We start from the raw sequence: 19,731 nt of genomic DNA, 5'->3' as shown, positions 1-19,731 counted from the left end.
CCAATAAAGGGCCGTCCTGCCCTGAGAGATATCCGGAGAAATTTATTATGGAGCCTCAGTGACATGAGCTATGTGCGGAAATAGCCTTTAAATTCATTTATATCTCAAAACAGGGCTGGGAAACACTGTTTTAGCAGTTTTTGCAACTACATTACTTATATTATTATTATGAATGAGTCGTTACTGTTTTTAAAAGTAAATCGATGTACCCCCGCCCCCAAAAAAATGTAGTTAAAACGTTCTGTTTCTACTTTCCTCACATTATTACCTAAATTAAGCTTGAAATATCTACAGCTGTTTCAGTTTCGTTCATTATCGTCATTTTTTGACTTTTTTTTTCTTGTCACGTTTTATGTTTTGTTATGTCACGTTTATTAATAGTTTGACTTTTAAAGTCACATTTAATTTCTGCTGTATCTATTTATTTGTTAAATAAAAATAAATCAGATAAAACAAAGATTAAAATGCTAGAAGAGGCTGTGGCAAGAGACACTCACAATATTATCGCTGCAGGCTATATATCATTCAAGCTCTTTTTAAATACATTCTGAATTACCATACTTTTATTAATATTAAATTAATGAGATTCCCAGCATAAAAATGTCACAGACAGATGGAGCAATAAACAGTTTATGCTTTCAGAGGAGGTGCAATTTAAGAAAAATCCTCAGCTTCAGGTATTTTAATCCATAGAAATGAACAGGACAAGAACTACCTGTTGGATTAAAATAAACAGTGCTAGTGGAGTTGGACGCCTAAGTGCCTTTGTGTAGAATGGAGGGGAAAAAGTCAAAATTATCCACTTAAGCTACAACAAGTTTTTTACCGCATGTAATTTTATCAAAATGAAATGAATATGTGTCTTATAGTAAATGCAGCTCAGCCACAAATGTCAAATTCAAAAAGCTCAGGTTATAGCAAACAAGTATATAAATATAACCTACTTTTCTTTTTTTCTATCCTTCTTAGTATTTCTTGCTTTAAACAATAATATTTGTGTTCAAATCAATTATTAACTGAGCTTTTAAAGCAGGGGTGTCAAACTCATTTTCACCAAGGGCCACATCAGCATAGTTCCTGTCCTCAAAGGGCCAAATTTAATTTATATGTAACTAAATGTATTGAAAAATAAATATTACTACTCCTTAATGTTAAATAACTCATTATTTATTTACTATAACTGTCTCAAGTGAAAATTACAGTAGATAATTTATAATATGTTTGCTTGTTACTTTAGCATAAATCCTTTTAAATTTGATTCTGTCAGGTTGGGTTATACTGACAGTGTTTAAGTCCTAATGTATAGTTGCCCTATCCGATATTTCAAGTCTGATTCCCCCTAGATATGAATAAATACACACCAATTTTTTTTCTTCTTTAAGAAATTAAAAACTTTTACGCTCTCGCGGGCCACATAAAATGACATGGCGGGCCATATTTGGCCCGCGGGCCTTGAGTTTCACACGTGTTGCATACGATGCATTTTGTTTGGTTTGCACTATTGTGTTACAGCGGGAAGTAATTCGTAACTGTAATGCTTTTCTTTTGAATTTCATTACAATAACAAAGAAATAAAGATAATTCATAACTTTCCTAATTTATTATAGTAAAAATAACGGATTGTTTTCATAATGGATCACTTTTCTACAGTGGCCCTGAAGTGCAAATCATCCAAATCACACGATACAAACAATATCAAGACATTTTAATAGATTTAATATAAATGTATTGTTGTTGAGCTTTAAAATATTATTCTATTAGATAACTTTGCTAACTTTTTATTTTAAGAACTCATTAAAGCAACATATAATTGGATTACTTCTAAGATAATTAACTTTTCCTACAGAGTATGGTACAATAACTGTATTTGTATGCAGCAAAGCCTCAGAGGACGGAGTTTTATCAAAGTAACACCGTAGTACGCTCTTTAAAGGGTCCGTGCTAAAACATCTTCCGCCAATAAATTAGTTCCTCACCAGACACCAGAATGTTGTGGCTCAGACATAGAAGCTGCGATAAGCTTGTTGGGAGGTTTCTTGGCACCGGATCCGTAATCAGGTAAAACCTCACCATCTGACTACGACCTGCTTATTTTAGTGACGAGGTCAATTGTGGGTCAGGAGGCCGTCGCTGTACATCTGTGACAGAGTTATGCGCAGTGACGGCTAACTAACGCGCATTCTCGTTTCTTGCGTCTAGATCTCCCAATTGGCATAAATGGTGACACCAGTAAAAAAAAGAAAATCCTTTTGGGAAACAAAAGTTTAGATGTTTTTATATATAACTTAAACGTTAGAGTCGGAGGACAGCTCCTCAGCCTCTGTGTTTTTGGTAAGTGTAGCCCTATGCTAACGCTAACTCACCTGTATGTATACTGTATTGTCGTTGTTGTTTGTTTGATTAGACACACTGTGTTAACAGTACTGAATGGATAAGAAACAGATTGAAATAGATGAGATAACACGATAGCAGGTGTATAACAAACCTTTTAACTTCACCAGCAGGAGTAGCTGAGCTTGATGCAATCATCAAGTGTGGTATTTATATTGTTAATATAATTAAGGAAGGTAACTTTAGGTTGCAGAATTTATGCTATTATTTAAATAAATGTAGTGGAATTTTTTGTTGCATGAATGGAAAATGTGCACTTAATAAAGTCGAGGATAAGATTTTAACAACTCAATTTGCAAAACTAAAAGGACACACATATTTGGTTATCACAATTTTTTAATCTAACCACGTGACTTTTGTTAAATGCGTTTTTACTAAGTTTAGTTTTTGAGTTTTGTTTCTAGATCTTTCACACCCTCTGAATGATGTCGTTTGTCACCTTGTGAAGAAAGAAGAGGGATTCTATATTGACCAGAAGTTATGACGGGTACAATCCCTTCAGGAGGATAAATCTGTCTGACCTCACAGTGCATGCTTTTTTATATGATGCACTGTTACAAATGTGGCTTTTCCTAGGAAAATCATGTGTAATTATTAATTTAGTTTTCTTACAATTTGGTTTAAACCATAATTTTCGGGCCACTTTTTTTCCCCTCCAACATATAATGTTGGTATTACAAAAAAAATAACATTTCAGAAAAGTTATTTTCGCTAATAAGCAGTCAACGATGAAGAAAAACTTTAGTTGTCTTATACTAAGTCTGGTGTCGTGTAACAACACATGTCTGATCCTTTCAATGTAAACATGCACACACGTATGCAGTGGGGATGCAACAGTTCACTTTCTCTATGATTCAGCTCAAAAGTACACACATGGTTCATTTTAAAACCAAAAATTGTGGCATCCCTTGTAATTTCACAACTACTTTTGAGTATTAACATCTAAATAAGTACCGTTTAGACACTATAAAGGACAGTGATCGCTTTCCAAAAACATGTTGACAAAAGAAAGAAGAAGATTGAAAAAAGTAACAACAAACATGAAGTGTTGAAAATTGACTGATGTCATTGGTTACAGCCGGGTTAGTCAAGATATGCTCCTGGCTTAAACATGATCAAAATGTTGTTGAAAGATTTCAAAAGAGCAACTATGGACTCTTGACTGCAAAAAAAAAAGATAATCACAGAACTAGAGAAGGAAAAAACATGTTTAATTTGGTCATGTCCTTTTGCAAAAGCAGTAATTATAATGTAATTAATGATATAAGTGAGCTAATTTGTCTTTGACCCATTTGAAATCTACTTATTACTATTTTTCTTTTCAATCTGCTATTCTTTTTCTAGAAACAAAATGATCAAAAATTGGGGCGTCATCGGGGGGATTGCAGCTGCTGTTGCAGCTGGAGTTTATGTCTTGTGGGGCCCGATTACAGTGAAAAAGAAGAGAAAGAAAGGTGAGAATTTGTATATCAGCTGCATGCAGCAGTCTGGGTATGTTTGCGGCGCTCGTCACGGGCTGGTTTTCCTTTGCAGGCATGTCTCCGGGTCTGCTGAATCTGGGAAACACCTGCTTTTTGAACGCTTTGCTCCAAGGCCTGGCAGCGTGTCCGTCCTTCGTCAGGTGGCTGGAGAAATTTTCAGGTTTGCCTAGCATTCAATCATGCAAAGACAACCAGCTGTCGACAACGCTGCTGCAGCTACTCAAAGGTTTGCAAACACAGTCTGAGTAAAGTTGTCATGAGTGTACATAAAGTGCTCATAAGTGTCCTTTTTTCACATGGTGTTAGCTCTGAGTAGCGATGAACCTGGAGAAGATGTTCTTGACGCTGGTTGCCTCCTTGATGTACTCAGACTGTATCGCTGGCACATCAGTTCTTTTGAAGAGCAGGTTTGTTAATAACTACATCCTGTAAATCCTCCTGAGCAGATGGTGTGTTTTTAAGTGTTGGTTTCTCCTCTGACAGGATGCTCATGAGCTTTTTCATGTCATCACATCCTCTCTGGAGGAGGAGCGAGATCGTCAACCTAAGGTCACACATTTGTTTGATGTGCAGTTTCTTGAGGCAAGTATTCTGCTCCCCCCTTCCATGTTTTTTCTGCGGAACCTTGCATTAAATAAATGCATTAAATTTAGAATTGCACTTCTTTTATTATTTAGAGTTTTCCTAATCAAGATGACAAAGCTCTTACCTGCATAAGCAGAGGTAAGAATCAACAGCAAATAGGAGACGAAAAAGAAAATGTATATAAATATTTAGGCAATTTTTTACTTTTCACTTTGCAGCCCCCCTTCACCCTTTACCAGGATCTTGGAAGTTTCAACATCCTTTTCATGGCCGGTTAACCAGCAACATGTCATGCAAGCGCTGTGAAACGCAAGTGAGTTGGACTTTTTGGCAGGGAGTTGAATAGCTTTAAGCCTCGTTGCCTTCTTTTCTGTAATCTGGTGGCATCAGAGTGTGGAACGTGATTTCCTCTCTGCTGCTCTTGTATGACATACTGCACTCAGGACTTAGAAACATACAAAGGGGCAGAACATTTGGAAACCTGGCGGTGGAACAATTGGGACATGGTTGCAGTTTTTCTTTTTTAAAATCTGGAGCTGCTGGAAATGACAGTTTCCACACATAAAATAACAAACATTCGTAGGTACAAACATGAACCTAAATGGTTTCTGAAACATTTCTACCTTTTGAGTCAATTTTTAGAATCACCACTGTACAAAGGACTTTTTTTTTCACTTGCTTCCTTAAATCCATCATACACAACCATTTCAAATGAAAAAACTAACAGCTTCACCACTCATAAGTTGTATTAAAGGTACCTTGACCTAATGTACTGTCCAATCATGGGTAAAAGGTAAATATCGTAGCTTCTGTTACAATCAAAAGTGAAACAAAGTGAGACATGTTTGAATAATTTAATGCTATTTCAGATGATTATAAAAAAAACTTTCTATTGTTTTTTTTTTTTTTTTTAACTTGTGTTGTTTGTTGTATATTTTCTTTTTGCCATCAGAGTCCAGTGCGGTACGACTCATTTGAAAGCCTTTCTTTGTCCATCCTGTTACCTCAGTGGGTAAGGGCACAAGACTTTCATTGCAGTATCAGTACTCCGGTGATATTTGGATGATGTTAGAATAAATCTGTTTCTCAGGGTCGCCCAATCTCACTAGATCAGTGTCTGCAGCACTTTATTTCCTCAGAAACCATCAAAGAAGTGGAATGTGAAAACTGCACAAAGGTTTGTTATATTTCTTAGTTTGTCATGTAGTTAGTTGGCACTTAACACACGAAGTGTCCGTTTAAAGATGTGCATCATGCAGTTTCTCTCTCGAACTAACTTTTGTTCAGCTTCAGCAACATTCATCGATAAACGGGCAACTTCTAGAAAGCCAGAGGACGACATTTGTTAAACAGCTGAGACTAGGAAAGGTAACAGTATTGATCATGACAAACTAAAGTTTGCTTTTCTCCTAAATTCCTAACACCATTTGTTATCTTCAGCTCCCTCAGTGCCTTTGCATCCATTTACAAAGACTGATGTGGTCCAATGAAGGGTCTCCCATCAAGCGACAGGAGCACGTGCAGTTCTCAGAGTATCTATCAATGGATCGTTACAAACACGACAGCTCCACACTGAGGACGCAGAGGGTCAGATGTGCTCCTAAAACCATCAAAGCGGAAAGTTTTGATTCCATAGAAAAGTCCATGGCTAATGGGACAGGTGAGTTAAATGTTCTTAGTCTAAAATGTCAGTTTTTTTTTGTTTTTTCTCATCTGTGTTGTACCTTTTTGTCTCTCCTGTGATGCAGAACATCATAACAACAACAAACCTTTTTTGAATGGAACCTGTTCTTCTATGTTTCTTGGTTCTGGGGTTAAAAATCCATTTGGCCTCACTCATCACGACAACAGGTACACTCTACGAGAACAAAACAAACCTCAGTGATCTCAAACTCTGTACTGTTTAATGTTTCTCTAAACGACAATTTCCAAAGCAGCATAGAGCTATGTTCAAACTGAACTTGATTAATGCGTCAGGTGCGTCCAGTTTCAATGTTTAGTCAATGAAAAGATGCAATCAAAGGTCCTGCGACGCGATTTGAGCGTCGGGGCAGTGTGTCGGGCAGGCAGCAGTGCATTTCTTGATGTCGCTGCACATTGAGAGTTCAAAAATCGGAACTTTGGCAAAGTAGACGGATTGCATCAACCGGTCAGGGACTCCACTTTGGTCCATATTGATGACGCAAACAGCGGGTGGAGTCCAAAACCAACATGGAGGAGAATCTCCTCATTCTCTTTGGGAACTTTGTAATATTTTCTTATTTGCATCGAGACAACAATAAAAAGATTCTCCAAGTTTATTTTTTCCCTCCTTGGACCAATGGATGACAGCAATTTGTCAAAATGAATCAGAGAGACACAGGTACAGCTGAAAGCGGCCGTCAGTCACTCCTGCAGTAGATGGTAAAGCTCACCGTGTTGGGAGACTCTCTGAATGATCTTATGAATCCAGACATGGAGAAGTGTTTCCCGATGCTTTTGTAGAAGTCTTCAAAGGTGAAAATTTGAGGCACGAATTGTGTTCATTGTGTATGTAGCATAAATCTTCCAGATGGTTCCACATCAGCTGCATGTCTTGTGGTTCTCCCTCCAGTTCTGCAGAGTACCTTTTCCAGCTGGTGGCTGTTCTGGTTCATCTCGGCGACATGCACTCGGGACACTTTGTCACGTATCGCCGCAGCCCCTCCTCCTCTCGCAGCTCTTCAAACTTCAGCTCCCAGTGGCTTTGGGTGTCGGACGACTCGGTGCGTAAAGCCAGCCTGCAGGAGGCGCTGTCCTCCAACGCTTACATGCTCTTCTATGAGAGAGTTCAAAAGCCCGCACTAGGCCAACAGTTGGAGGAATGACCACAACCGCTGAGCTCGGAGCAGTTACGGTCATGGGGAAAAAAAACAACTATCTGCTGGTTGTGAGACTAACTGACTGAGCAGAAAAAAAGCCATCCTGGACTTTTAGGTGGTTTTGAAGATCGCAGTTTTTTGTGGTTGGATATGCGGCGTTTCTGATCACAGCAGAAAGCTTTGAGCTCCAAAGATGAAGAACCTGCAGGATTTTATTTGTACCATACAAACTACTTTCAGTATATTGGATACAGGTGGAGGAGGTCTGTTTAAGATTTTGGTTTTTGCCTGTAAGTTTTAATCTCAAAAGCTGCTAATGGATGTTTTTTCAAAAGTAAAACAACCTTTTACTGAAGATTTCCACAGTCGTCTTAACATTCCAAGAAGTGATTGTAGACTACATTTTAAGAAAAAAGGTTGAGTGGCAGTTTTAAAGTGCCATGTTGTCGTCAATGCTTGAGATTTTTAACCCCAGTAAAAAGCCTTTCTTAAAAAGTAGGTTCTAGCTTTTCAGACTCGTAGTGGAGGTTAAAAATTATGCATAAATACCCTTAAACTATGGTCCCACAGTTTCCCACATGTTTTTGAATTCTGAGGAACCACTAAATGCTGAACCAACAATCAAGAGTCCGATGCCTGCAGTTTGCACATGTATTTTTATGTAATATTTCATGTCTTTGCGTGGTGTTTGAAGATTGTTTTCAGGTATAAAATAAATAAAGCTGCTTAACTTTATTTATTTAGGTCTTTCAGTGTTTTATAGAAGATAAATTAGCAACATTTTCCAACCATTGAAACTTTTTTGAAATTAGCACCTAAGAAAAAACCTTTTTGGTGTACATACAGAAAATATAAATGTTTTTCTTTTGATAAAGAGTTTAAATTGACAAAAAAAAGAATATTTACAAAAATAAGAAACTGACAGGTTTACAGATAAATATTTGCATTTGTTTTAATCAAATGTGATGGTTTAAAAACCCAAGTTGGTAACATAAAAAATGGGATCAACTGCAATTTTTGTTTTTCAACGCTACTTTCATTTCTTGCTGTTCAAGATGCGTCTGAAGGTGAGGTTAATGCGCGGCTGGAGGGTTTTTCTCCGCACAGGAAGGCTGTGGTACCAGAAGTGGTTGGTGGGCGGGTTCATGAGGAGCAGGCTTCCGTGGGACAGTTCCAGCTTCACGGGTTCAATCTGCCGACTGCTGTTTCTTCCTCGAGTGTCTCTGTGTCTGAAGACGAAATCCCGCGCTGCTCCTAAAGAGACGGAAGCGATGGGACAGGAGGGGTCCAGCTCCTTCTCGTCGTCGCGGTGCTCGCCCATGTGGTCCAGCCCATCTTTGTACCTGTGGCAGAAACGGAACACACTCGAGCTCTCAAAGCGTTGGCGCACGTGTTCATCATTTCTTACCTGTTTATCAAAACGAAGTTGAACGTCTGCCCGGTTGCTTTAGTGACTGCATCTCGAATGTTTTCCAAAGTGGGGGTCCACGGGCAGGCTAAACGGGTCACTCCAGAATAAGTATACATTAAACCCGTGTCTCCATACGTTGCCTGCTTTCTTGGGATGTTGTAGACCTTTCCATACACCTGGACCTTTGCTTCTTCTCCTGAAAGACCAACATGGATCAAATTCAGTGCAACCTTTGGGTACGAAGCAGAAAAAAGATGGAAGGTATACCTGTAGAGTACACCACCTCCTCCTCCAAATGCTTAAACAGCTCATCGGCTTCCTTTTTAGAGAAAATCAATGCATAATCACAGTCGAGTCCCTCTGCCTCTATTTTTTGCCAGGGAACAGGATGGGAGAACTCTCCTAGTTTAGTGTCACCATCTTCCTCTTGTATGCCCTCGTCATCATTCAGCAGTTTCATCATCTTCCATTCCCTTCTTTCAGGGGAATTCTTTGTGCATAAACGCTTATGTCGCCTTTGAAGAACACCGTTTTCCATCATTGCAGAAAAACACTGGTGGTTCTCAGGTAAGTAAGATTTGATCTCCTTGACAAGACAAAGAAAAATATTATAAAGGGGAAAATTAGTCTTTACAATAAGGCTGTCATTTACGAAAAACATTGAGACTTTCTGCTTTCAGCTGATCTTCCTACTCGTATGATCCGTGGATATCCATGTCTGACCTCATCTGTCAGTCTGTCCATCGCCACAGTAAACAATGGAAAAAAAAAGCTGATCCTTGAAGCAGTCCCACCTCCACCGTGAACTTCTCCATCACACCTACAGCACATCTCACTGCTGTCTTACATCCTGCTCAACTCCAACACATTTCTGACTCTTCATACAAAACCCCAGCTCCTTTCTCTGTATCCCGTCATTTCCATCTAGATCTAGAAAGACACAATCCAGCTCCTTCTGACCTTCTCTTTTCCAGAAGCACCCTCAAAACAAATGACATCTGTGGTTCTCATTCTCTGCGTGAAACCTACTGTTGCTCAAAATGCTCACTTCTGACCTCAGCCTTTCTCTTAACACACAGTCCTGAACTTCTTCATTCCACAACCAAGTCTAAATTATCTGCTTTGATCCCATAAATCCGGAAAGTTTTTCTGTTATGTTCAGTTTGTTTTTGAAAGAAAACCATTTAATCCACTAAACAACTTCCACTTTTCTTCATAAAAACCCTGACTTCTCTTACCTTCATAAGACGTTTCTTCTACCAACTATCTTCCAAAAATGTCAGCATTTTGCAACATGTGGCCTGAAAAGCAATTCAAGGTAGTTTGCTTGACCAGACAAAGTTTATAACAGCTGCTGCAGAAGCGTGAAAACTGGCTGCGCTTGAACGGCGCTCAGCTCATTACCATAAATGCTTTCGTCACTAAATTAAGGCGCGAAAAGTCTTAACTATAGTCCGCGAGGTCGTTTTACCTGGAGTACTGCAATTTATCTGCTGTGAATGAATTAGCCGGATAGAGTTAGTCCTTCCAGACAGTATAGGACAGTTTATTTCTTCAGTATTTTGGAAAAATGATTGGACAGAAAACTATTAACTCCTTTTTCTCGCCGGTTTCAAAAAAGAGGTTGTCTCAGGAGACGAATAAAACAACGGAGGATGATATTGAGCCAGTAAGCATCACTTTCTTTAAAATTATTTCTTGTTTTTTAAACAGATAATACACAAATCAAATGTAATTAACTCGACTTGGACAACTTTACTTGCAGTCCATGCACTGATGGTGTTGTTCTCGCGAGATTTTTTAATGTTCCCGTGCTGCGTTCGTGGTCTTTTCGATACTCTGAAATGTCAAAGATGTCGTTCCCTGCTAGCGTAACAAGAAAATGTTAGCACCTTTGTGTTTTCTGGGTATTAATAAATGTTCGTTGCATATATCAAGTTTCATGCCGGTTCGTCTTTCTTCTCAATATATTAAAATTATCCAGAAGAAACCGAAGATCGCTGCAGTGGACCCAGAACCGCAAAGTTCTCCTCTGTCTCCGGAGCAACTGGACAAGATTGCCCGCAACAAGAAAGCCGCGCTGGAGAAGCTCGCTTCCGGGCTGACGCCGCAGGGGTTCAGCGAGAGCTGGCGCAGGGAACTCTGGTCTGAGTTTTCCAAACCATATTTTAAAGATGTGAGAGAGCCACGCGTCTGCATGCACTGCGGTTTCTGTTGTTCAGCAGCTCTATTGATTGTTTCCTATGCGTGCCACAGCTGACAAAGTTTGTTTCTGACGAGAGGAAGCGCGGTACTGTGTACCCACCTGCCGAACAGATCTTCACCTGGACCCAGATGTGTGACATCAGAGACGTGAGTTGGACGCACAAACATCTGACCACGTGGTCAGACTGAGTCAACAGGTGGGAGGAGTGGATCCTTGCCTCTGAACTCACTCTTTTTTACAAAAAAAAGGTGTGGGGGGGGGCGTTTTGTGTTAAAGATTTCTTCACAAATATGATCAGCCTATTTAAAGATCGCAGATCTCAAACTTTTCAATACCCTCTATATATAAAAACTAGGCTTTAGCTGCATTACATCATCACAAGTGCATAAAAGGTACACCAGGGAGCCACTTCAAGTTATTTATTTTACCCCATAAGAACCCATGGGGACACCCGTGTGACTAAAAAAATAATCAGAAATGTGTCTTGTGGTCTGTGAGTATCCCACAATGTTTTCATTTAAGGTCAACCAGATCTGGGTTCTTATGGATTTTAAGGAAAACCTTCGACTTCCATGCATGTTTAGTAAATGGTAATCCTGTTGATAAATCTGTATCCTGCAAAGTGCACAGCGTATTGCATTTCTTCTTTAGATTACTGATAATTTGGTATGAATAGTTGGTGTGATGATGAGGATGCAGATGAAGGGTTTAGATGTAGGCTGATGATTTGCAGCCAAAGGGCAAAGAAGATTAAAAAGCTAAAACGTTTATAAAGTATTGACCTGTTGTCCACATGGACTGTTTGCAGCATTAGATGTTTTTTTTTAAAAAATATGTATTTAAAAGGTTTTCTCTCAACTTTTAGCCACCATAAAGTAATTTCTAATAAACAGAAGAAAAAGGAGGTACCAGGTGAATATTTTTTGGCCATTCAGATGGGTTTTTCTCAAAAGCAAATGCCTACATCGTTTTTTTTTTAAACATTTCTCTTGCTGATAACGGAGTGTTTAAAATGACTACAGCTTAGATAATTGTGTTTTCTATTCTAATTCAAGAATATCAGTGATTTACAATTTTTACAGCACTATTTCTTATTTTGGGTAATTTATTTACATGTCCTAAATAAAGATGGGAAAGGTGTGGAATCAGATTTGGTTTCATCCAGAAGTCTTATCTGTACGTGAAAAGTACATTCAATGAGTATTTTTTTTGAGAGGAGGACTTAGAAATCCTAAAAACACATCTGGTTTTAGGTCAAGGTGGTGATTCTGGGACAGGATCCGTATCACGGTCCAGGTCAAGCGCATGGATTGTGTTTCAGCGTGAAACGACCCATTTCTCCTCCACCCAGGTTTATAACTATTGTGTTTCCCTTCATTTATCTATCGACACATAATTCTGATGATCTTGGATGCTCTGCACTACAGCTCATCTAAATAAAAATCTGCATTTTGACACTTGTTTTTTTTTTTCCTCCAGCTTGGAGAACATGTACAAAGAACTGGTTTCTGATATTGAAGGCTTTAAGCATCCTGGTCATGGAGATCTCACTGGATGGGCTCAACAGGGTAAAGATTCAAAGATTGCTTTGAATGTTTCCGTTTTGCAGATTTGGTCATCCACGAACATGCTGTCCGTCTTTCCTTTGACCGTTCTCACCAGGTGTGCTCTTGCTGAACGCTGTGCTGACCGTTCGAGCACACCAGGCAAACTCCCACAAAGACAAAGGTTGGGAGGTCTTTACTGATGCTGTGGTTCAGTGGCTCAGCAACAACCTACAAGGCCTAGTCTTCCTCCTCTGGGGATCATATGCTCAGAAGAAAGGATCTGCCATCAATAGGGTACTCCATCTAACCTTCAAAATGTCAGCAGAGGCCTTTGTAGCGTAGCAGTCATTGTATGCCTTTCTATCTACTTCTAGAAACATCACCACGTGCTGCAGGCGGTGCATCCTTCTCCCCTGTCAGCACATCGAGGATTTTTTGGTTGCAAACACTTTTCAAAGGCCAATGAGCTGCTAAAGAAATCTGGAAAGTCTCCCATTGATTGGAAAGCACTTTAACTTCACGTGTTTGATAGATCTTCCAACATGTGTTCCTTAACTCTAGACCAAAACCCACTCATAAGCTTTTACTTTCTCTTCCTGAAACAGTTTATACTTGTAAGTTTGCCTTTTTTCTTTTAACTACTTATTCTAATAGGCAGTTTTTGTAAGATGCCTTTTCACCATCTTGGCCGTCAGATCTGGATGGTAGCTGTTGTTGTGCGACTTGTCATGAGTGTTGTGCAGATATAGCATTAAATATATCTGTATGTTATTAGCTTTTAGTTTATGCAATAAAGTTTATTGTCTTATCAATTCAATTCACGTTTTGTCGTGAACAATCTTTTTACATCAATGGATTGTTTTACATCATCAATGTGAGCTGAACTTAGTGTTTCCTTAAAAATGTCTAAAAGAATGAATTTCCAGAACCGTAATGAAGGTGAGGCAAGAAAATCCCAGTTGAATTTGTAATTCCGTCTTTTATAATAAAAAAAACAAATTACATTTTTTAAACCCAAGTCACTACTAAAGAAAATAAAATTTTAAGATTTTTGTTTTTTTTAGCCAAAGGGGAATCTCTTCATCTTGGATTTGTTTTGTTATATCAATTTTTCTACTTAGTATAGTATCAGTAAAAAAAAATACAAACCTACATAAGTAAAATAACAAAAGTAAAGGAAATACGTGGGAAGAAACAGCTAATATTTATTTTAATTCCAAGCTCAAATGTAGAAATTGAATAGATAAATGTTGGATTGTTAGAGCTAAATGTTTAACAAAATAGTTCTAATATAAATTACAGTAATTTGCCCTTTTTTAGTGGAATTATCGGTAAAAGTCATAATTATTTGTCTGAAAACTGATGAGGAGAAAGATTCTTTCATCTTTACGTGAAAAAGGAGGTGCCACCGATGACGTCATGACGCACAAGGAAGACACCCGTGGCAGGCTCCACTTGTGTCCGATCTTTCGACCGCACTTTAAAGAGTAGCGATGCCTGTGGAGAGCGTGCCTTTCCGGGGCCATGCGGGCGTCCATTCCCGTCTGCTCCAGCAGTACCTGATCCTCCTGAAGAAATACCCGATCCTCACCAAATCCCTGTCCAGGTCTGAACGCTGGGTCCTCACGGCCATTCCTCTGTTTGACAGTCCAAAGTAAAAAGCCAGTGTTTACTCACTCTGTCCACGTTAAAGTGAGAAGGAAATACACTTGCTTTTATCTGCTCATCGTGTTTTAAAGTCTATTTTTATTAGTATTCCTTTGCCACTTTTTTTTACATTGAAACTGAAAATTGTGCTTGAATATTTACTTTTCTCTCTTGTTTGTGCTGAAAACATTCTGCCCTTTGCTCGCAGTTTTTACCTCAGTCAATCACTAACACCCCCCCCCCCCTCCCCAAATGAAACCGTAGATCTTATTTTGTGAATCATTGCACAATAAAAAGTTTTGGACAGCACCTGTTACTTAGTAATGATGTTGTTGGTTTGTTCTCTTCTTCCTGTTTTTTAGTGGCCTTCTTTCTGCATTAGGAAATCTGCTGTCACAGATCCTAGAGGCAAGAAAAAAGGCCAAAATTGGAACCCCAGCTAATGAGATAAATGTCGCTGGAGCTGCAAGATATGCTGTTTTTGGGTGAGATTTGAAGCTTAATTCTCCTTGTGTCACAAGAGAGTCTCCAAAAGTGTTGTCTCGGGATTGAAAGATGGAAAAACAAAATATGTCAGCCATTTTTGTAAAAGTGCAGGAAGAACAAAATGCTTTGTGTTGTTTTTGTGGGAAACTTGCATTAAAATGAGTGTGTATTTTCTCTGTGTGTTTGTGATGTCTCTGCTTACTGCAGGATACTTATTACAGGACCAGTGAGCCATTTCGTTTACCAGCTGATGGAGTTGTGGATGCCCACCACAGATCCCTTTTGTATAGTCAAGCGGCTGCTCCTGGACCGCTTCATATTTGCACCAGGATTTCTGCTTCTCTTTTACTTTGTTATGAACATCCTGGAAGTGAGTCAACCTTGTTTTGGTTATAGGATATTGTTCGCCACTGACTGGAAAGAAAGTCTGTTATTTTTTACATTTTTTGTTGATTATTTATTGGTGATTTGTTCTTGCTATAATAGTCACTAGTAACTCTGCTATAGTGTTTTTTTCCAAGTTTTCCTGGTTAAATAGAATGAAAACCACATTGGGTATGGAGTATAATTCATTTTTGGGGGGAGAAAATGTTCGCTACAGATTCCATTTGTAAAATAAATAACTTAAGTTGCCTTTAATAGTTTTTAATCTTATGAGTTTAGAATTTTACCAGACAGTCCAGCTTCCTTGAAAATGAAAATACTGCAGTTGTGCTCCAGAAGAATATGACCCTGGTTAAAAAAGGAAATCTAAATTGCAAAAAAGATACAAAGGAATTAAAGTTTTTCCTGCAAAAATGTATTAATTAAATTTTCCATAGGCTAAAGGATGGGAGGATTTTGAGAAAAAGATGAGAAGCAGTTACTGGACTGCTCTAAAGATGAACTGGAAAGTCTGGACCCCATTTCAATTCATAAACATCAACTTTGTACCTGTTCAGGTAATCTTTCCATCCTCCTTATATCCTCATCTTATCTACACAGACTGTGACTTTTTCCCTGTTTTTGTTTCTGTTTTTCTGTTTCAGTTCCGTGTGCTGTTTGCGAACTTCATCGCTTTGTTTTGGTATGCCTACCTTGCATCTATAAGAAAATGAGAAGCACCTGAGATTTCTGCTTATGGTGATTCCAGAGAGGACTGCAAAAATACACCCAGCTTTCAAATATGTTACAACTTTGTGCTGTTTTTGAGAAAGGGCTTTTAACACATTTTGCTGCAACAGTTGTCAACATTTTTTGTGGAAAAATAATGCAATAAAATCTTTTTAAAAGACCCATTCTGATTATCTTTTGGTCTTTTTATTATGAGTATTCTATTTTTATGCCAAATAAAAAAAACGTGTCCTTTTCTAGTACATAGCTCCAGCAGAGCGGCAATAGTTCATTAAAATTTTGCCTCTTGAGTTGTGGGTGGAAATGTTAGGGCAGCCCTCTTTTCCCATCATCCCTTTGTTAACACTTTCTCCCGCTAGCTTACAGTCCCTCACACCCCGACCGAACATTGTCTGTGCAACAAAAATCCCGAGCAATTTTGGAGTTATCCAGTAAAACAGTTTTGAGCCAGATGCCAGCTCTGACAAGGAAAATGAAAACGTACGGATCTATTTGTCTGCAAGTAGATGCATCAGAATGGAGCTCAACAGGGAGCCGGCCGACTGTATCACCTACATCACTGCTGTAACCTTTTTCTAATGGCATTTTTTCATCTGCTCCTGATTCACAGAGACTTACTGAAAACTATAACAACAATTGCAGGATGTTAATAGCTTCAAGGTCATCAGGAGACACAGCGATGTAAAATGTGTATCATCAGCTTAGCTGTGCAGTCAATGCCATGTCTCCTGATGACAGCCCCAAGAGGTAACATATATAAATTAAAAAGTGTTAGACCCAGAATTGACCCTTGGGGAACCCCACAACTTAGTTTGTGGATTCTTTAGGACTGAGTATCCACACTCACAAAAAAAGTGTTGATTGTGAGATAGGAATGAAACCAGTTAAGAACAGTTCCTAAGAGGCCAGCCCAAGTCCTAAGTCTGTCTAACAATATCTGATGATCTACTGTATCAAAGGCGGCACTAAGATCCAGTAGCACCAGAACAGAAAGTTTCTGCATGTCATAATTATCTCTGTGATCATTTAAAAACTTTAAAAGAGCCAGTACTGTGATTCATCCTAAAACCAGATTGAGATTTTTCTAAGATATTTCGTTCATTTAGGAAATCAAATGGTAAGTTGGATACAGGTCTGTAATCGTCCATAAAATTTGGATCCAAGTTACTCTTCTTCAGAAGGGCCCTCACCACCGCTGTCTTAAAGGCAGAGGTGAAAACACTCGTCTGAAGAGAGCAGTTTACTATAATTAAAAGCTCTGACTCAAACAATCCATAAAATGTTTTAATAAGAGAAGTGGGAATTGGGGCTAAAAGGGAGGTTGTAATGTTTGCTTGGGAAAAAACCTGACCAAGCATCTTCTCATCAACCAGGACAAAACCCTCCAGTGTTTCCTCAGATAGAGAAAATGTCACTGACCTGTTGGGATTAGTGTTATGTTTGTGTTGAAGCATTGACTATACTCCTGAAGTGGTCCACAAAGCCCTCACATGCCGTTTGTGACTAAGTCATGAGGGATTTATTGAAATATAATAAAAAATCGATTGTCTTCAAAAGAAACCAGGGGTTGTGTTTATTGTCTGTAATGAGTTTTGAAAAATAAAGTGTCTTTGCCTGTTTGACAGCATGGTTGTAGATTTTTTAGCTGGGCCTTAAAAAAGTCATACTTGACTGTTCAATTTGTTTTTCTAAATTTTCTCTCCGCTGACCTGTAAATTCTCTTTAGAGGTAAAATAGCACAGTTTCTCCAGGGTGTCTTTGGATTCAGTTTCAGTATTTTTGTTTTGAGCGGAGCTGCTGAATCGAGTCTGTCTGTAAAATTATCAATCAGAGAATTGCAGTACAAAGGTAAAATCTGAGCAAGGAGTTTGTTTTAAATTGTCAATAAGATTTTCTGCCACTTCAGGGATTATATAGCGTTTCGTCACAGTTCTCAATGAAGCCTCCTAGTGGATAAAACCAGTCCCCTTAAAAAACACACAATAATGATCTGACACAGCCAAGTTAACAACAGAGGACACACCCTGGCCAAGTCCAAGGTGTGTCCTCTGTTGTGAGGACACACCTTGGCTGTGCCACATGCTGGGCAAAAGAAATATATAAAAAATGCCGGCATTTAAAATATTTAAAAACTCAGACCAAAAAGGATCATCCAGGTTGTCAACATAAAGATTAAAAACTCCAGTTAGAATCCTATAATGCCTTATGAGAATGAAAGATAAAAAAAAAAACAGGAGGGAGGATTTGGTGATCTGTTAACAGTGACTGCTAAAATAGGTGGGTTGTCGAACAGGAAGGAATGATGCTTCAATGAAGAATGATAAGTTAAAGTGATGGTTTCAGTTTTTATATCTTGTTGAGCGATTGATGCTGTTCCACCACCTCTCTTACCTTCCCTGATAGAAAATTAAAACTAACAATTAGGCGGAGAGGCCTCAGGAAGAACAGCTGGTGCATCAGTACCAAGCCAGGTCAAACATCAAATCAAATAATTATAAAAGACGTATTTGAAACAGATCTGATGTTTAAAAGAGCCACGTTCAGTATAGCAGGTGAATCCAATGATTTTGCAGTTAATTTTGTTTCTGTATTTGATGCTATCTCTTCTAGTGATGTGTACTGGAATAAAGGATGTTGTGCTTTGGTTGAACCATCGGCTGGAAGGAACAGTGAAGGAGTGAAGGGTGAGTCCTATGTTCATCCTGAGGAGATGAGAACCTGTATGGTTTGGATTTAAGCCATCTGGTTTGAAAAGGTTTGGTCTAGTATCAACTGTGGGGAAATTGTCAATGTAGTGGATATTTAAGGAGGGGCAGTAACTTTTTAAGCAGATATGGAGTGAACGGATTATAAAGAATTTGATGTCTCAGTAACCGGGTGCAGGTATGGTCCAGATATCATGGATTGTAAGTTTACCTGTTGGATGTGATGAATGAGGTGCATGAAGTGCGGTTTTAAGTCTGCTGGAACTCCATTAAGGCTAATAATTTCGACCATAACAACTCATCAATCAAGTATGTTAAAACACATTTTTTCATTACTTTGGTTGGGGAGACCCCCTTCAAATAAATGCAAAGAGATATAGACTTGTCTTTATTTTCTTTATTATTTTTTAACTACACAATAAGTATAAATATTTGCCGAAAAAAGAAAAAGAATTAACAGTAAAAGTGAAGGCAGCTTCCCCCTCTTAGGCGGAACAGCATGTCGATGGTGCTCATGTTTTTCACACCGTAGTCCGCCAGGGTTCCGGTCATCATCTCCCGGCTCTGGTGGATGAGCCTCTGTTGGTTCGCCGGCACGCCCTCTCGGTGCTGGACTTTTATTTTGAAGTCGCTGACGGTCTCGGTGGGTTTGACGCGGTAGGTGCTCAGCTGGCCCTTCTCGTTTTTGAGGAACACCTCGATGTTGGCGGGCTCGGGAGGCTGCGTGATGACCAGGGACACCCGGGACCCGGCCTGGAGGCCGTAGGACTGCAGAGACCGGGAGTCCTCGCTCATAGTGACCCTCTGGCAGTTATCATAGACCAGCCGCTGGGTCGCAGCGGGAACCCCCATCTCGGTCTCGATCTGAGCTTTGAGAGATCCAACAGTGGTGTTGGGAGGCACGACCAGCGTGCGGGACGTCCCGTTCAGCATAACGATGGTTATTTCCATGATTGAAGCAATCTGGGGAAAATAAATAAATAAATAAATAAACATAAATAGAAAACATCATTAAAACATAATAAAACTATCATTTAGTTTTAAGGGAAGAAAATATCTCACCTGGTTTGGATTTTGGAGCAACTTGTCAGACAGAGTGTCGAGTCAGCCTGCAGGTGTGAAGATGCTCAAACTCAGCTGACTTTATATAGCCTGCCTCTAAAAATCCTCACCCTCCCTCTTTTTTAAGCTTTCGATTTCCACCTCTGAATTAAGTTTCGATTTCTATTCTCCAAAAGTCATTTGTTATTGTTGACATCACGACAGTCCGATGACGTTCCAGCAGTCTACCTGTAAACCAGAAGTCATGACATGGCAGG

General features: G+C 39.1%; 5 protein-coding genes across 11 annotated transcripts; 3 read left to right on the top strand and 2 right to left on the bottom strand.

The window, feature by feature from the left end:
* Positions 1 to 1,921: 1,921 nt before the first annotated feature.
* On the top strand, positions 1,922 to 8,032 carry usp30 (ubiquitin specific peptidase 30). 2 transcript variants are annotated; one of them, XM_020705937.2, is made up of 14 exons: positions 1,944 to 2,058; positions 2,200 to 2,331; positions 3,736 to 3,845; positions 3,925 to 4,098; positions 4,179 to 4,279; positions 4,356 to 4,454; positions 4,550 to 4,595; positions 4,676 to 4,770; positions 5,410 to 5,469; positions 5,548 to 5,634; positions 5,745 to 5,825; positions 5,898 to 6,117; positions 6,206 to 6,308; positions 7,051 to 8,032. In XM_020705937.2, exons 3-14 carry the CDS (start codon positions 3,743 to 3,745, stop codon positions 7,301 to 7,303), a joined length of 1,422 nt encoding a protein of 473 aa, XP_020561596.1. In that variant the 5' UTR covers positions 1,944 to 2,058; positions 2,200 to 2,331; positions 3,736 to 3,742; the 3' UTR covers positions 7,304 to 8,032. The 2 variants fall into 2 exon arrangements, with proteins under 2 accessions (XP_020561595.1, XP_020561596.1); XM_020705936.3 differs by lacking the exon at positions 2,200 to 2,331 and having other exon boundaries at positions 1,922 to 2,058.
* A 201-nt stretch (positions 8,033 to 8,233) lies between these two features.
* On the bottom strand, positions 8,234 to 11,139 carry alkbh2 (alkB homolog 2, alpha-ketoglutarate dependent dioxygenase). Of its 5 annotated transcripts, none has more exons than XM_020705940.3 (4): positions 11,014 to 11,139; positions 8,976 to 9,294; positions 8,706 to 8,904; positions 8,234 to 8,640 (listed from the first exon to the last, which is right to left on the bottom strand). In XM_020705940.3, the coding sequence occupies exons 2-4, from the start codon at positions 9,247 to 9,249 to the stop codon at positions 8,334 to 8,336; spliced, it is 780 nt and encodes a 259-aa protein (XP_020561599.1). In that variant the 5' UTR covers positions 9,250 to 9,294; positions 11,014 to 11,139; the 3' UTR covers positions 8,234 to 8,333. The 5 variants fall into 5 exon arrangements, with proteins under 5 accessions (XP_020561599.1, XP_020561601.1, XP_020561600.1 ...); XM_020705942.2 differs by lacking the exon at positions 11,014 to 11,139 and adding an exon at positions 10,601 to 10,739; XM_020705941.2 differs by lacking the exon at positions 11,014 to 11,139 and adding an exon at positions 10,180 to 10,317.
* unga (uracil DNA glycosylase a) lies at positions 10,236 to 13,278 on the top strand. Of its 2 annotated transcripts, XM_004072384.4 has the most exons (7): positions 10,236 to 10,377; positions 10,693 to 10,884; positions 10,965 to 11,060; positions 12,168 to 12,265; positions 12,394 to 12,482; positions 12,577 to 12,755; positions 12,836 to 13,278. In XM_004072384.4, exons 1-7 carry the CDS (start codon positions 10,279 to 10,281, stop codon positions 12,974 to 12,976), a joined length of 894 nt encoding a protein of 297 aa, XP_004072432.1. In that variant the 5' UTR covers positions 10,236 to 10,278; the 3' UTR covers positions 12,977 to 13,278. The 2 variants fall into 2 exon arrangements, with proteins under 2 accessions (XP_004072432.1, XP_020561603.1); XM_020705944.2 differs by lacking the exon at positions 10,236 to 10,377 and having other exon boundaries at positions 10,554 to 10,884.
* Positions 13,279 to 13,871: 593 nt separating this feature from the next.
* pxmp2 (peroxisomal membrane protein 2) lies at positions 13,872 to 15,871 on the top strand. The gene is made up of 5 exons (XM_004072387.5): positions 13,872 to 14,067; positions 14,471 to 14,593; positions 14,802 to 14,964; positions 15,416 to 15,535; positions 15,623 to 15,871. The coding sequence occupies exons 1-5, from the start codon at positions 13,955 to 13,957 to the stop codon at positions 15,689 to 15,691; spliced, it is 588 nt and encodes a 195-aa protein (XP_004072435.1). The 5' UTR covers positions 13,872 to 13,954; the 3' UTR covers positions 15,692 to 15,871.
* A 2,923-nt stretch (positions 15,872 to 18,794) lies between these two features.
* On the bottom strand, positions 18,795 to 19,730 carry isg15 (ISG15 ubiquitin like modifier). The gene is made up of 2 exons (XM_004072388.4): positions 19,475 to 19,730; positions 18,795 to 19,375 (listed from the first exon to the last, which is right to left on the bottom strand). Exon 2 carries the CDS (start codon positions 19,361 to 19,363, stop codon positions 18,866 to 18,868), a length of 498 nt encoding a protein of 165 aa, XP_004072436.1. The 5' UTR covers positions 19,364 to 19,375; positions 19,475 to 19,730; the 3' UTR covers positions 18,795 to 18,865.
* Position 19,731: the final 1 nt, after the last annotated feature.

This window comes from Oryzias latipes, chromosome 9 (genome assembly GCF_053564925.1).
Source record: "Oryzias latipes strain Hd-rR chromosome 9, Olatipes_Hd-rR_3.1".
In the NCBI taxonomy this organism is placed as follows: domain Eukaryota; kingdom Metazoa; phylum Chordata; class Actinopteri; order Beloniformes; family Adrianichthyidae; genus Oryzias; species Oryzias latipes.
This window is presented reverse-complemented; position numbering and strand designations above follow the sequence as displayed.